At 35.2% G+C, this 17,426-nt stretch overlaps 1 protein-coding gene across 1 annotated transcript in view; it reads left to right on the top strand.

Annotated features, from left to right (window-relative positions):
* Positions 1-7,101: 7,101 nt before the first annotated feature.
* Positions 7,102-17,426, top strand: part of SLC7A11 (solute carrier family 7 member 11) — a 72,726-nt gene continuing 62,401 nt past the window's right edge. Inside the window, exons 1-3 of the mRNA XM_025874190.2 lie at positions 7,102-7,781; positions 11,547-11,673; positions 15,282-15,397. Coding sequence (XP_025729975.1) covers positions 7,505-7,781; positions 11,547-11,673; positions 15,282-15,397 — 520 coding nt within the window. The 5' untranslated portion in view covers positions 7,102-7,504. The remainder of the gene's footprint in view (positions 7,782-11,546; positions 11,674-15,281; positions 15,398-17,426) is intronic.

The raw sequence follows: 17,426 nt of genomic DNA, 5'->3' as shown, positions 1-17,426 counted from the left end.
GATAAAGTTCTGAATGTATTTAGGTCAATTCCTGGGTTTTGTATTCTATACTATTACTCTGTTTTTAAAATACTGATGCCTCAAAGTTTGAACTACTGAAGAATTATAATACATCTTGATAGTTTAGTATTCCCTCAATGCTCTTATTTTTCAGGATTAAGAAACAGCATTCCCAATGCAGAATCACTTTTTCTAGTTAAACAAATTTTTCGCATTTTCATTTGGATTGTGTTCTATTTACAAATTAATTTTAAAAATTGACAGCTTTATATTAGTCTTCGTATCCAAGAACATAACATACCTTTTCATTTGCTCAAGCTGATTTTTTAAGTATAGGCTTTGCCAATTTCTTGTTAATTTAATTTTAATTTTAAATTTATTATTGTTATTATAAATAAGTACTTTCATTATTTCATTTAATTGTTTTTGTATGTAAACATACATATATCCAGTATATGAAAGCTACTGCTTTTCTATTCGCTTACTTTTATTCGTTACCTTACAATACTTTGATTATGGTAAGAAATTTTCATTGTTCTTGTTAAATGTTTTGTTTTTTCCAGGTTAATTATAAAATAGTGAGAATTTTTGCCTTCACTTCTTCATTTTTTTTCATGCTTAAGTTCTTTTTCTTATCTAATTGCAGTGGCTAGTACCAAATAGATAATATTAAATGATAATGGTGACAGTGAATTCCTTTTTCTTATTCCTGACATTAAGAGGAATGTTTCTAGTGTTCCCAAATACCAAAGAGCTTGTGCAAGGCAGTGCATCCCTTCTCAAGGGATGTGTTTTATCCCAGTTCACCTCGGGAAAGTCTTAGTAATTGCAATACAATAGCCTGACAGTGGCTATTAGTATTCTTCTTGCCACTAGTGTTGGGGTCTTTACCGCTGTTTGACAGGTGAGTGAGTAAACTACAAATCTCTTTCTTAGAGTTTGCATCCTAGACTACTTTCAATATCAACCATCTTCCGTCAGATTCTCCAGACAAATACTGTGAGATGAAGAATCACAACCAAGTGATGTACTAAAGAATGCTCTAATGAATACTGGTAAGAGTATAACAGAAAGCAGGTTAGGGAGGATAAAGAAAATAAAGATACAATTTCAGGTAAAGTCCCAGCCTGTTCCTACAGGAAGAATTCTTAAGTCTCTTAAATAAACTTCTCTAAGAAAGGAATTATTTAGTTCATGAAAATTCAGTAGGTCTCACATGTAAAACAAAGGGGGCCTCATTTTTATTTATTTGTTGTCATTGTTTTGTTTTTTTGAGTCAAGCATATCCTTGATTACCACTTTAAATTGTTATTCAATTTTTCAATTTTTCTATTTCCTCTAGTGCCACTTCAAATTCTAATATTTGTTTTCCAGAAATATGTCCATTTACACTAGGTTTTCATATTATTTGCCATATAGTTATTATATTCCTTCATTATTTAAAAAAAACTGTCTAGCTCTCTAAGGTATTTTCTCTTTTTCATTCCAGATATAATTAATTTCCTAATTTTTCCTTGTTCACTTTTGTCAGACTTTTATCTATATTAGTTTTTACAAATAATTAAAATTTGCTTGTGGGAATATTTTCTATTGTCTTTTTGTTTTTACTTTCCTGACTCCTGGAATTATCTTTTGTCTTCTTTGAATATAGTCTTTTTCTCCCAAATCTTGTGTTGGATATTTGACTTATTTGCCCTAAATTTTTCTCATTTTTAATTTTTAAATAAAAAAAATAATTCTAGCATAGTTACCGTAGAGTGTTGTGTTAGTTGCAGGTATACACTATGGTGACCCAACAATTCTGTACATTACCCAGGGCTCATCCTGAGAAGGGTGCTCTTGATCTCCTCACCCATTTCACCCCTCCACCCTTTCTCCTCCCCTCTGGGAATCATCAGTTGGTTCTCTATAGTTAGGAGTCTGTTTTTTGGTTTATCTCTTTTTTATTTTGTTCCTTTGTTTTGTTTCTTAAATTCTGCATATGAGTGAAATCATGTGGTATTTGTCTTTCTTGACTGACTTATTTCACTTAGCATTATACTCTCTAGATCCATCCATGTTGTGCAAATGGCATAATTTCATTCTTTTTTATGGCTAATATTCCATTATATATATATTATATGTATAATATATATATATAGACCACCATATATATGTATATATATTAATATATATATATTAATATGCCCCCTCTTATTTATCCATAGACATTTGGGCTGCTTCCATAATTTGGCTATTGTAAATAATGCTGCAGTAAACATAGAGGTGCATATATCTTTTTGAATTAGTGTTTTCATATTCTTTGATTAAATACCCAGTAGGGGAATTACTGGATCATATGATAAGTGTAATTTTAATTTTTTGAGGAACCTCCATACTGTTTCCCACAGTGGCTGCACAAATTTGCATTCCCACCAACAGTTTTGCATGAGGGTTTCTTATTTTTTGATTAATGGACTTATAACTTTGAATTTTTTCTTTATTAATTTTTTACTAAGTCTCACAAATTTGAACATATACTTTATTTAATTTTTAGTAATTTGTGTATTTTTCCCATGTTTCTTCTTTAATGTAAAGATACATTGATAATATAGTTTTAAATTTCCAGACATGCAAGGTTTATTTTTTAGTTTTACAATTGCTATTTTTAATTTTGTTGCATTGTGATAAGAGTGTATAGTGTTGGTGTTAATTCTTCGCAATGTATTGGGGTTTCCTTTTATCATAGATATGGCTTCTTTTGTGAGAGCTTTATATATACTTTAAAATAATCTGTATTTTCTATTTGGTGGATAGGAAGTTCTCTATAGAGCTACTATCCTAAGTTTGTTAATCGTATTCTTCAGATTTTCTCATGGTTTGCTTATTTGTTTGCTTGATCTGTTTTTGAGAGGCTATCATAAATTTTCAACTGAAATGTTTATTTTTAAAAAATTGAATTTTAACATAAATACAGTAAAGTACAAAAATACAAGTGTACAGTCTAGTGAATTATCCACAAAGTTGAAAGACTAATGTAATTACTACCCAGGTTGTTAAATAGCACATTATTAGGACCCTAGAACTACCTTTGTGGCCCCCCCTCAATCACTAGAATCCAGTTATCTCCAAAGACAACCATCAGAATTCTTACCCCATAGAGTCATTTGCTTGTTTTTAAATATGTTAATTAAATCATATAGTATTTTATTTTACATATATCTTGTAATATTATGTGAGAGTTATCCATAATGTTATAGCTATTGTTCCTTTTTTACTGTCTTGTTGTATTTCACTGAATAAGTACAAAAATACATCTATCCATTCTACTGTTAATGGACATTTGTGTTGTTTTTATTATTGGCCATTGTGAATAAAGCTACTCTGAATATTTTTGTCTGTATCATTTGGCACGTGGATGTCCTGCATTTTTTTGGTTTATATTCCTAGGAATATATTCCTATGGAATTTATTGGTCAAAGTGTACGTGTATATTTAACTTTAGCAGATTTTACTAGTTGTGTCACACTCTTACCACTTCAGGTGTTATCTTTCTCATGTGGGTCACTATGATGGTGGGAATTAATATCACATTGTGGTTTTAGTTTTAATTCCCCTAATGATAATATGGTTTTGCATTTTTTTAAAAAAAATGCATTGGCCATTTTATCAAGCGTCTATTCAGATTTCTTGTGGTTTTTCTATTAGGTTGCCTCTCTTATCCCTATTGATTTGTAGGAATTTATTATTTATTCTGGATATGAGATCTTTGCCAGTTGCAAATACTTCCTCTTATTTTATGGTTCACTTTTCCAATCTCTTAAGCTTGTCTTTTGATGAGCGGAAATTCTTAATTTTAATATATTTCAATATATCTTTCTTTTGTGATTAGTACTTTGTATGTCCCTTTTAAGAAATCCCTTCTTACACCTGTTGAAGAATATATTTTATGTTTTCTTCTAGATCAGCACTGACTATTAGAGATATAATGTGAGCAAGAAATTTGTGTCACATATATAATTTTATTTATTTGTTTGTTTATTTATTTATTTATATATTAGGGAGAGAGGGAAAGAGAGAGAAGGAGTACGGGGGTGCGAGGGGCAGACGGAGAGACAATCTTAAGCAGACTCCATGCCTAGCGCAGAGCCCAACACAGGGCTCAATTTCACAACCCTGAGATTGTGACCTGAGGTGAAATCAAGAGTTGGGACACTTAATGGACTGAGCCACCCAGGTGCCCCATGTACCACATATATAATTTTAATTTTAAGTAGCCACTTTAAAAAAATGGAGTGAAACAGGTGAAATTAATATGAATAATATAATTATTAACAAGAGTTTTTTGTTCTTTTTCTAAAAACAAGATTTCAAATTCTAGTGGCTGTTTTACATGTATAGCACATCCCAGTTGGCCTAGTGACACTTCAGAAGCTAATAATTACATGTCTCTAATGACTATCATATATCATATATCAACCCATTTGAGAAGCTTTAATGATATGCCATTTGCATTTAGCTCTACCACCCATGTCCCTGTTTTGTGTGTGTGGCATGAGGTAGCATATCTAACAAGGAAACTATGTAACTTCTAGAACTGAAGGACGATCTTCAGGATCTAGAGCCAATCTGGGTCCCTTGGGAATGAAATCAGGCCTTGATGATTCTGGGAATTTGAAAGTGTCTCTCATCTCTGCATATTCTCTTTTATTTCATGAGGATTTACTCAACATGGCAGAGCACATGGCCACCAGTCGTTCTGGGTCACATCTTTACAACTTCCAGTCGTTGAGAAAAGATAAATCTCTTTCTATTTAGTAATGGCCTGGCTCAGGTCATGTTCCTATACCTGGCAGCCAGGAAGAGGATTATTTTTGGCCAGATCATTACATGCCCACATATTTATAATCATGGGACAGAAATTATTACCAGAAAAGGGAAGCTACCACAGTATACCACATCTGGTTTCTTCTGTCAGACACTTTTAGAGAGCTGGGGTTATCCATTGTGCACAGAGAGCACTAGATAGATATTTGTAAATAGCACTAATTTGATAGGAATGCTTAAAATGAAGCCTGAGGCAGGAGGAATATAAATGCACTGGCTTAGAACTCATTTTTATGATAGATACACACATATTTGAAGACTATAAATTCTTAGTTTACAAGTTTAGGACTGTTGATTATAAGCGTTTGTTAACATTGAAGGTAACTCAACATTTTCTTTGTAACCCGAATTTTCTGCAAATTTGTGGGTGGTTGGAAGAGGTATGCTGTGCCTTGGTGACTATGTACAGCTTTGCAGAATTTTTGAATATGACTCTTATATGATAGTACAGTCCTTTTGGTCATTAGTCGAACTTCAAGTTTTCTTCAGAATACTGCAAAGGAAGAAAAATGTTTGATATTAAAAGAACATTTTTTTTCTTCTTTTAGAATTTATCTGACTTCCTGTCTGAGTGGGGTCACAGTCTCAATTTATCAGTTCAGTCATTTAGCCCAAAGTTTAAAGTCAAAATGTGGTTCCATATGAGGTAAAGATGAAAAGTTATTCCCTGGGATTCCTAGTGTTCTACTTTTAACTCCCTATTTCTTCAGCACTCGTTAGTTCTCCTTTTGGGGAAACAGAGAACTCTCCCCTCACTTGTGTGATGGGAAGGAGAGGTAGGGAGGAGAGAAGTGAAGAAGACTCTTCCTTTAGCTTCCTTTTTTTTTTTTAGGAGTGTCAACAAGATTGAATGAGGGAAACTACCCATTTTTACTTTATGAGAGGCATTAACAACTGGGAAAACGTATTTATTTTGGCTGTCTAAAAACCCTGACTTCAGATACCCAAAGCACATTAGATAGGATTTAGGTGGATAATATAAAAAGGAAATGATTAAAGGCTCAATTATTTGGCTGGAAGAGCACTGAGGCGGTAGAATTTTCTCAGGTGCCAAAATAACAGAAATGGTTCTAACCTTCTCCGTGCTACGTTCCTAGTGGCTGTTCCTTTCTTGCGCCCTCCTGAGCTTCCCGCTCCCCTCATCCCCACCTCTCACACACAAGTTTTTTGTTTGTTATTCTTGTTCAGACATTTAGAAGTGTCGTTAAGGGTGTTTGTAAGTGTAGCTTCAGGTAGCTTCAGATAACGTTAAATTCTCACTGACTCCGAAACCATCTATAAATACAGCCAAAAGTGATATCTAAGATTCCTTTTCTTTTGGTATTTGTGTTATGGACACTAGATTAAGAAAGTTAGTAGGGTTTGAAAATGTTTTGCCTTTCTTATTGTTTAAGGTAAACATTTTAACATTAGCTTATATTTCCAGTTCATTTTATATTCATAATCATGATATAACAATAGATCATACCCTTTAGAAAAAAAGTCATACATAATATCACACCTTCCAAAGCTGCTATTCTATGTATTCCTTTTCAAGTGTTTGCTGTATGCATAGTTTTATATCATTGTGATCATTGCTTAATTTTGAAATTAATTTTTTTTGGTAATGCAATGAAACAACATGCAAATGAAGAATATGTATCTTTTACTTAGTTTAGGAGATCACCCAGAGCTGATGAGAATCAGAAAATAGTTATTTTCTGTTTATTCCAGGTAGCAAGAAATCATTTTTATCTTTTAATGTTGAGTAAGTCTCACAATTGTTATGTGCATGACAGTGGCTACACAGACTCATCCTAGCTTTGTAAATACTAGATTTGCCTATATTACTCAGAGACCCCGCCCCCCCAAAAAAACTAAGCAGGAAACATGAAATCTAAAAACTTTTTTGTCATAAACAATGCAGCTTTGGGTTGTGTTCTGTTATCAAAGCAGTTGCATGTGAAATGTTTTACGCGTAAGTTAAAAAAGAAACTCCCTACAAAGCAGTGATCATTTCCTGTTTCATTTTTCATTCTCTTTTCGCGTGAAGAGCTTTTGTCCCTCACTAGGAGTTGCTTTTGTAAAATCTCTGGGAAGGTCTGTTCCGAATTTACTGCTTCTGGATTGGTTAAGATCCCTTTTAAGTGTGTGCTTTGTTCTCTGAAAAGCTTAGGTCAGTTGAGCAACATGCTGCTAATTTTTTTTTTTTTTTTTTTTTTTTAAAGAGCTGAGTAATGCTGGAGCCTTCTCATGTGGCTGATGCAAACCTGGAGAATTTGCATCATCATTAAGCTGGAATAAGTTGGTGTGACAGGCAGGAGCTTAAATACCAGCCCCTGAGGAAGCTGAGCTGGTCTGTAATCATAGGGCAGTAACAGCGGCCGCAGCGGCAGAGGTAGTCCGAGGAGGTGGAGGAATGAGAGCACCATGAACACACAGGTGTTTCTGAGGGGTAATTAGATAGCTGTGGAGGAGAAAATACACCTTTGAGTTCTTACCTGTGAACACAAAAAAGCACTGAGCGAGACAGTCTGAAAGCCAAGAGGAGGAGGTTTGGTCAGTCACACCAAGAGACACCAAAGTTGAAAGTTTGTTTTTTTTTTGTTTTTTTTTTTTTTCTTCTTCCTCTGTTTCATTTTTCCCGTGTGCCACTACAATGGTCAGAAAGCCTGTGGTGTCCACCATCTCCAGTGGAGGTTACCTGCAGGGGAATGTTAATGGGAAGCTGCCTTCCTTGGGTGGCAAGGAGCCACCTGGGCAGGAGAAAGTGGTGCTGAAGAAGAAAATCACTTTGCTGAGGGGCATCTCCATCATCATTGGCACCATCATTGGAGCAGGAATCTTCATCTCTCCCAAGGGCGTGCTCCAGAACACGGGCAGCGTGGGCATGTCTCTGATTATCTGGACAGTCTGTGGGGTCCTGTCACTATTTGGTGAGTGCAGCTTCTTCTCTGGGGGTATGTCTGCGGCGCTGGGCAGTTTGCTGTCTGGGAAAGCAGAGGGTAATTTTTCAGGAGTGAATGAATGGCACAGGCTACATCAGATTTTCTGATTTTTGTTTAAGTGTGCAAACTACCCAAACACAGTGTTCACTCTTGGCAGGAACCTGAATTCCACCAAGTTGCTTCCTGCAGCCCGTACTCCCTTTTCCTGACTAAGACAGACTGTTTTCTGACTTTCCCTGTGGCCATGAGAGCAAAAGCTAACTGATGACCCAGTAAAATACATGTGAACTTTCTGTACCAGGCAGTTTGCTTAGTTACGTATGTTTGAGGCATCTTGGCAGCCAGCATGCTGAATGAAACACCTGTGAAGTAAAACCCGGCGTGGCCTATTTAGGCACAGAACTGAGCATTCAGCAGAAGTGTTACGGTGTTTTTATTGCCAAAACAAACCAGGCGGGATGGGGTGCAGTCTTTTTCTTTTTAACTTTTGAACTTCGCGTGCTTGTCAGTTCCTAATGTTTTCTCAAAAGGCCTTGCCATGATACCATGTATGGTGGCACATAACTCGATTCCTGTGATAAGTGGGAATATTGCAAGGGTCTGAGCATATTTCAATTTTTTTTCAATCTTTCATCTCTCTGTAACACCTATAAACTCTTGCAATATAAATAGGAAAACTGGAATTGGGTGTTAGCTTGCCATGCTTGCCCAGATCTGTTTCCTTCATTTATAGTTCACTTGGTCTTCAGGGACATGGATAACGCGTCCACCTGTCCACTGAGTCAGTCTGAACAGAACTACTAGTAGAAGCATGATGATACAATTTTGCTTCAAAATCTACATCGCTTTTATTGATTTGATGTTAATAGCAAAGAGGTAATAAATGCCTTTCATGGGGTGGGCAAATTACTAGAAAGCTACCTGAGTTAGTTATAAAGGTGACGAAAACTGGTGGAGGGTCAAAAAAATTAAATTTTGCTTACACTATGTGGTAAATGTCCAAGATATATTTGCTCTTTTGTAGCAACTAGTGTGTTTTAATTCTAAAAGTCTCCACTAACACAAAGCTTTGTCCTAACTCTAGGACTAAGTCTTAACTCTTGGTCCTACGCGTACCAATCCATTCATTCTTAAGGCCTTGTGATGTTTTAATGCATTCCTTTGGGTATTCATCTAGAGAAGCCAAATTTCCATTATTAGGAGGAAGGTATTTCAAGGAAAACTTGTTAAAACAAAGCCTTAGTATAGAAAGATATATAGAAGAATTATTTTTGGGTTTTTAAAGAGTTTGTGGTATTCTGTATGGTTCTGGCATGTACATTTATAGACAAAGAGAAACCTAATTGTTGCTCTTAAATGACTTTGTGCACCCTCAGTCTTTAATCTCCTACAAATACTTGGTAAATTGAGAATACATCAATGTCTAGTAGGAAAAACCATAACCAATTTCCTGGACTTTTCATACTTGTATACATGCAGCTCCCACTGTGTGCTTTGATGTGTGTATGCAATAAAAGGTTATTCAGATATAGTAAAATGGATTGGGCTGAGGACTGAACTAGTTAAAATGCTATAGTGCTATGAAAATATGGTTCTGTGTAAGTATATCAACTCAAGCAGATGCAGAGGGAAAAAAAATTAAAAGGACTAGCTAAGGTTACACTTGAGTTTATATTCTTTGATTACTAATCACAGGGAGCATGCTCCTGTATTAATCTACTTATCTGTATTTACATTTTATTTGTCATTTAAGTTCCTAGGAGCTTTTTGGCAGGAGTGCCTTCCTAACAGGAAGCAAAGCAAAATGTAAGGAAAACAAATCCTTTTTCTTAAAACTCTAGAACTCTGGGACTAAGGGTAAAGAATCTGTATATTTGGTTTATAATTTTTTTTTTTTTTTTTTTTTTAAAGCCAGGGTCAATACATGGTTTTTTACATCCTGTTTTGAACTTTTTTCATCTGGGTAAAATGGTTATGGCGCTTGAGACTTTTAAATGAAAATCTCATTCCTCTAGAATCCAATTTAAACCTAGGGCAACCATCCTGGAGTTTCAGCAAAGCATACACAGGTCTGGATATTGATTCTCTGGCAATAAATTCTGAGGTACTTAAGACTTTCCAATAACATTTTATATTGGAAGCTTTTTTTTTTTTTTTTTAAAGATTTTATTTATTTATTTGACAGAGAGAGACACAGCGAGAGAGGGAGCACAAGCAGGGGGAGTGGGAGAGGGAGAAGCAGGCTTCCCGCTGAGCAGGGAGCCCGATGCGGGACTCAATCCCAGGACTCTGGGATCACGACCCGAGCCGAAGGCAGCTGCTCAACCAACTGAGCCACCCAGGCGCCCCTTGGAAGCTTTTTCTGTACAGGCTACCAGCATGGCAACTGGTTTCCAACAGAGTGAATTGCAGCTAGTTACAATTATTTACAAATAGGCAAGCTATATTAGTGATCCTCAAAAATCAATCTACAGACCAGTTACTTTAAAATCATCTGTACAAATTTTAAAATAATAGATTTCTTTGGATCCCTCTATTGGAGATCTGGACTCACTTGGTAGAGAACAGGTGTGGGGTATGGCCTTAGAGTCTGTTCTTTGTGTGTATTTAAGTAAGAAATTTACTTCCATATGATTCTGATACAGAGCTAGGTTCAGGAACAGGATAAATGATATTAAGATTTCACTGAATATCCAAATTTTACTCCTCTTGGACAGTTCTGCCTGAAGCTTTTCTGATCAGTAATAATTTCCCACACTTTTAGTCTCTGAAGTAGCTCTGCCAAAAATTGTGTTACATTTGAGTACTTTGCAGTATGAACAGCATTTTTCACATAGTATCAAGATGTATTTTTCATTTTCCTGATAGTTAATTGCTCAAATTAATAAGTATATTTCATGAGGTGTCCTCTGTGTATCAGGCCTGGTACTGTCCTTGGTGCCCATTATCACATGTGTACACACAACTCCCTTATGAGGTAAGAACCGAGATCTCCATTTCACAAAGGAAGAAATGTAGGTTTGGGGAGGTTACATGACTTGCTCAGGTCCATGTGAATCGTATTGCTAAATGTTGAAATTGCTAACTGTTTAAAATTAATTTTACCTAATATACATAAGTTATAGCATCTCTTTTTAAACAGTATTTCAACTACCCAGAAGTGTGCACTTCAAAAGAATCCAAGAAAACCTTTTCTAGAAATAGAATATTGGAGTCAAAATTCATTTTGTTGACAGACCATGTCCTACAAATTAAATGAGGTCTTGCAAGGCCTAGAGTCTATACTTTTCTGAAGAACAAATAAATCTTGTTAATTTTGATGTGTGACAGAAATATCATTTATTAAAAGGATTCTTAATTTTATGAGGTCAGTTTGAGATAATTCCTTGTCTTGGTGTGTAGTTCCTTTAAAAATAGGTTAGCATTATTGGCATCTACTCTTTTCCTCAGGTTTGAGATTAAAAATTCTTAATAATATGATACTACTTTAGAAGTTTGTCTTTACCATTTCAAGTAAGATTACATTGTTTGAATACAATGAACTAGTTCTCAAATATGAGGAAGTTATAAGGAGAATTTGGTGGCTTCTAACAATCAGATGACTGTTTCTTCTCCTGAAATGAGGACCTCATTCAGACCAAATGATGTAGTAACGTTAATCTCATGTAACATAAACATTATTGTATCAATTCTTCTCTTGGATGACTTGGTAATATTTTAACTCTGTACCTTTTTATTATGTACTTTTCACAGGAGCCTTGTCCTATGCTGAATTGGGAACAAGTATAAAGAAATCTGGTGGTCATTATACATACATTCTGGAAGTCTTTGGCCCATTACCAGCTTTTGTACGAGTCTGGGTAGAACTGCTCATAGTACGGTAAGAGCATAGATAAGAAAAATATTAAGGAAAAATAAATCCATTCATTACACTCTCTTTGAATCATCTTAATTATTTTTAATGGATTAGAACTATGCATGTCACGTGACTATGTTGTAAACAGGCCTATTTCAGGGTTTGAAGCCTGTATGAAATACCTCTGTCAATTAATGTTTTTAACGCAGTTCTGTCACTTGTAGTACTTCTCTGTCCATGCCAGACTTTTAAAGTTACTGATTTTCTTTACTGTTCAATTATTCTCTGACATTTTTGGAAGATATGTTGACCTGAAAGGATACAAATCATGAAAATCTACCTTGATAAATCATACCTTTTGACTGGCCAGACAAAATAAGTGCTATGCTAGTAGTTGGGGTTTTTCTTCTTGTAGATTACATTGTCATTTAACTCTACTGAGTTGTCGTGACCAGGAAACTTCTGTGCCTAACAACTTAATGTGTCACTGAGTTTACTACTTTACAGAAAACAAAACAAAACAAAGCTCGAGTGACTCACTTCCTCTTGTCAGGCAAATCAGTGAACTATAGTTGTGAAAAAAAATTTTTATTGCTGTAAGATATGTGCTCCTTTCTAATTGGCTTGGCTTAAAATCAAACCAAATAGTGCTAAGTCACTCTGAATAGCAAATTTCCTTTACCTTTGTGGGAAATCTGTGATGTCATATGAGAAGTGTAGAGTATCACAGTTCCTTAAGGCTAACTGCTACCATAATGTGACTTGCACATTCTGATTGCAGACTTTAACAGAAATAACTGGAGAAACTTGCTCTTACCATAAACTTATCAGACACATGCAGCAGAGAGCTCCTGTGAGCTTTTATCCTAACATTTTTCTAACAAAGAGCTTAGAGTAGTATTTACTTCTATAAGTCTGTTCTCATTTTAGACAATTTTGCATTATTTTAAACTTGTTATAATGAAATAATAAGAAAGGAGTATTTTGGTCATTTTCTAAAATCTGGGATTTGCCTGGGGTGTACCTTCTGATCTTTTTTGATTTATTTGAATATTACTCTTCAAAGGTTAACCTAAATCCTATCTTTTCCACAGTTCATTTCCTGTTCGCCCTAGTTTATATTTCTTTTCTCTCTTAATTCTTCGGAAAAAATGCAGTCTCTCCTTATTTGACATTCAACACGATATCTTGTAGTCTTACTTAGTATTTCCAGGTATCTATGTTCTGTTTCCCCTATCAGAAACGCAGGCATTTTAAGTACATAAGACCAACTCTCACACTTTTTGAAACCATTATACTTCTTAATCAGTGTCCTGAGTATCACAGATAGTAAATTCTTTTTGAGCAGCAATATTAAATTCTTTTGAATAATTTAATTCTTTTTGACTGAAAGTTTAAAGTTATAATATTTTGAATACAACATTCCCAGCACTCAAATGAGGATACTACTTATTTAGAGTGCTGGCCTGTTAGGATGGTGAGAGCCTGATATAGCTGCACTTGAATCCCTCTTCAGCTGTGTATTTGTTGCATGGCTTTGGCTGATTGCTTGGCATTATAATGAACATGATCGCTCTTTTCACAGTAGCACAGATACAGTGCTCATTCACTTATTTATTCATTCCTTAAACAGCTACTGAGTGGTGAATGGTAAGTTAAAGAGATCTAAAGTGGAAGGAGCCACAATTCCTGTTCCCAAGTAGCACAAAATTAAACATTAGTTAACTGCAAGACAGCTGCTTCGTGGTGTGTGTGTGCGTGCGTGTGTGCGTGTGTGCGTGCGTGTGTGTGTGTGTGTGTGTGTGTTTACTGACAGAGGAAATTACCCAGATATATTCTAGAAGCTTTTTTTTGAAGGGTTCATATATTCCTTTGTAATAAGGGACTCACATTGCTTGGCTGGTCTTCCAAATAAGCAGAGTAATGAATGACTTGAGGATTGATAAGATACCTAGGTACTTTAGTATTTCTCATCTGTTAACACCCATGGTATCTAAATACTTAAAATGATGCTTCATACTTATCAGGAATAATCTGTAGGACACAGATTTCAAGAAAATAAATATCATACATCAGTACATAGCAGGGGTCTTTAGATTGAATTCACCTATTAACCATATATTCAAATGTTTATTGGGTTTCTACTTATGATAGATACTATACTAAACACTGGGGATAAAATAGTGATTAAGATGGACAGAGTCTGGAATTCATGGAGCTCAGGGTCACACGAGGGAAATAGTTATCAATCAAGAAATCACATAGTGAAGATAAAGTTGCTACTGTGATAAGCACCGTGAAAGGGAAGCCATGAGACTGAGTGAGCAAGTGTACTTACTCATAGAGCTCTCACCCAATCAGAAGGTTAAAGGAACTTCCTTGAGCAAAAAAAAAAGATTGAACAAAGATATGGGTATAAAAAATGTCAGTGAGGTTGCTGGTGTTCCTGGCAAAGGGTATTCATCTCCTTCTAGTGGGAAGAAGCAAACCAAGAGGAAGGGAACGCTTAGACCAGATGGAGCCATAACTGAAGGATTTTGCATATCCTGAGCATGTTTTGAAAGCACTAAAATGACGTGATCAGATTTTAATTTATACATTAAAAATTTGCAAATGATGTAGAATAGGAAAAATCATCTCTTGGGAGTGGAAGAGGGGAGGGTCTTTAGGAAAAGAAGAAAATCGAAAAAATATATGGTGCTGTCTATTACAAGCAGGCTAACGTTGGAACATAATGGTGGTTGGTTTTCTGACAATCTAGGGATTTAGCATGGGTGCTGAGTAACTCTGAGAAGAGAAGCTGAAAGCAAAGATTGGCATGAGAAGTTAGATAATTCCATGAACTTGCCTGTGTATTTAAAGAAGATGCATTCATATAGGAAATATATTTAAAGGCACATGCAATTTTCTCATAGAAATATTTGAAGAATTAAAGTAGAATGGTTTGTTACCTATTTTACTATAGACGTGAACTTATTTAATTTTCTTATCTCATGTACGTTTTCTCAATTGTATAAAATCACAACAACATTTTTATTTTTCAACTTATGCTTCGCATCTAAATGTTTCTATGAAGCTAAAAATAATCACTGGGCTCTTCAAGTTTTTGTCTGTACTGGAAAAATAAGAATATAATGTCAAGGACAAAAGCATATATTTGCAATGAGCAATTATTAATAATAGTTTTTGAAGTTGGGTTTTGTATTCATTTTCCTGACCATGCCCTGACTCAATAGTTCTGTACCCTTAACCTGTTTGTGCTGTGACTGGAGTTTAGTTGTTGACTTATTGAGAAGATGCTTCTTGTAAAGCTCAGCTCTGTTAGGATCTCAAATAGTAAACTAGATTTTTAAGGGAAAAAAAAAAAGTCAAATCTAGGAGAGCAGGGACAAAACTGATGTCACCCAGTCTTGCTTCCATGGATAGGGGAAGTTTAAACTGGCCACCAAAGCTATAGGCCATATTTTACTTGGATTGTCTGTGACAACCTAAGCAAATAGGAAGTTTGGAAAATTATAGGCTTTTATATTTAACATGTTCTTGACGTTGAATAACATTACCTCAAGGTAGAATAAGTTTAGTGAAGATGCTATTTGTTTTTTCCTTTGTTAACCTAATTTTTTCTTTTCCAGCCCTGCAGCCACCGCTGTGATTTCTCTGGCTTTTGGACGCTACATTCTGGAACCATTATTTATTCAATGTGAAATTCCTGAACTTGCGATCAAGCTCATTACAGCTGTGGGCATAAGTGAGTATCGTAGGTATAAATATGAAAAGGAAAAAAAAAAGCAAAAGTGATTGATGACAAAGTTTCTATGGACTTTTTTGCATGATGGGACTGCTCTCCACATCCTGCTCCTTTGGCTTCAGTTCCTTGCCAAATCTGTGTTGGAAAATAAAAGAAGGATTCGGAGTAATCCCTGGTATCACATTACATGCCAGGTTTGCATTGGATCAATAGATATGATGTCTAACCTTTTGATGTAGGCAAACAGAAACCACCTTATTAGTAAAATAGTACACAAAAAGAGAATTTAACAGATGAAAACCCAATTATTTTATGGATTTTTGAATTAGAAATTATCCTTCCTCACTGATAATATGTTGAATGATAACTCACTTATCCTCATGTGTTGGGTGTGTATGTTGTGTTCATATATTTTATAGTGTTGGCAGACTGTCACTTTCAGTGTTACAGTTTTAGCTGCCAGTTGATGGTCATGATAAAAGTCTTTTAATATGTGATTATTAGTAGCACTTCTCAGATTAGGTCTCCAAATTAGGAATTTGTTCATTTTTATCAATGGGCACAAATACTAGACTTTTTTTAAAGAAATAAAAAAGAGGAAAATACACAGCATTACATAAGTGATATGAAGCCAAACCTTTGGATATTATGGGAAACAATAGCTCAATTCTAGATGCTAATTGAATCAGTTCTAAGAATTAATATGATCACATTTGATTAAGTTTGAACTATTTGGAAATAGTAAATGACACAGGAGTAGCTGAATTGCATACTCAAGAAAAAAATTCAGTTATGCATGGCAAAAGTATTTCAGTAGAACAATGAAGAGAACAATGCACATTCGCCAGTAGAGAGGTGAGTGGTTTGTTTGCAGGAAAGAGTTAGGAATTACACATAAAAGTACCTCTAGTGTAGATACATATATTTTTGAACTTAGGTCCATTCTGGATTTGCGAAAATGCCAATTCACCAAACATGCACATGCTATTATTCTATGAAATGTTTGAAGAAAGACAAAGAAAAATACTCGAAGTAGAGATTTCTGAGTTCTGGAGAGGTAATGGCAAACTTCACTCATCATGCCCTTAACACACGCTACAGATGTGAGACTCAGGGACAAATCATTGAACCTTTCCACACCTCAGTATTCTTACCTGTAAATCCTGCGGAGTCTCATCGGGTGTCTTGTGAGGATTAAATGACATTAACTGAGACAATGTATGTATAGTGTTTTGGGTAATGCCTGCAATTTATTAAGAACAAATTGCAAATGGTAGCTGTTTATACTCTTGGGGGAAAGCATCATTTGAAGTTCCCATGAGACCAAGGGTCCTTTCATTGCTATATTTCCAGGCCTTCACGTGGCTCCTTGTGTGATATTTGTGTTCACTAAATATTTGTTGATTCACTGATTTTTTTGAGAGAGGTCTACGAATTTTTCTCTAGCAGAAAAATCTCCTTGTTGAACCTGGAGGATTACACATCTTCAGTTTTCTCAGGCAGTAGGACCATGGTGGTAAATGAAACAGAGTTTTTTCAATGTGATCTTCAGATCTAATAACATGAGCTTTGGTGGGATGAACTATCTTAGCATAGTAGTTACAGCTTAGGCTCTGAAGGCAAACAGCCTGGAACTGAAACTTATTGTGACAATTTCTTAGGTGATTTGGAGCTAAATATTAAACCTGCTTAAGTATTACTTTTATTAATTGGTAAAATAGCTGTGAAAAGATAATCTGTCTTGGAAGGCCGCAGAAAGATGAAATCACGTCAGGTTTTTAAGGCCTTTAGCAAAGTGCCTTGCTTGTAGAAAGTTCTTGATAAATGTGGTGTCCCACTAAGGGATTGGACTAACAGCCAGTATTATAACCGTTATATTCTTGTCCCTTGAATGACTGAGGCAGAATCATACCACAATTATTATATTAAAAAAGAAGATAGAGGTAATGTTTCTGAGGGATTTGTAAATTTACAATAGAAGTTTTAAAAGCTATCTCTTGTGTAGGCACACATATTTCTCAACCTAATT

The sequence above is a fragment of the Callorhinus ursinus genome, unplaced genomic scaffold (assembly GCF_003265705.2).
Source record: "Callorhinus ursinus isolate GAN/ISIS: 27379988/994484 unplaced genomic scaffold, GSC_fseal_2.0 scaffold4, whole genome shotgun sequence".
NCBI classification, from domain to species: domain Eukaryota; kingdom Metazoa; phylum Chordata; class Mammalia; order Carnivora; family Otariidae; genus Callorhinus; species Callorhinus ursinus.
Note: the sequence above shows the minus strand (reverse complement) of the source record. Positions and strands in the feature narration are given on the sequence as shown.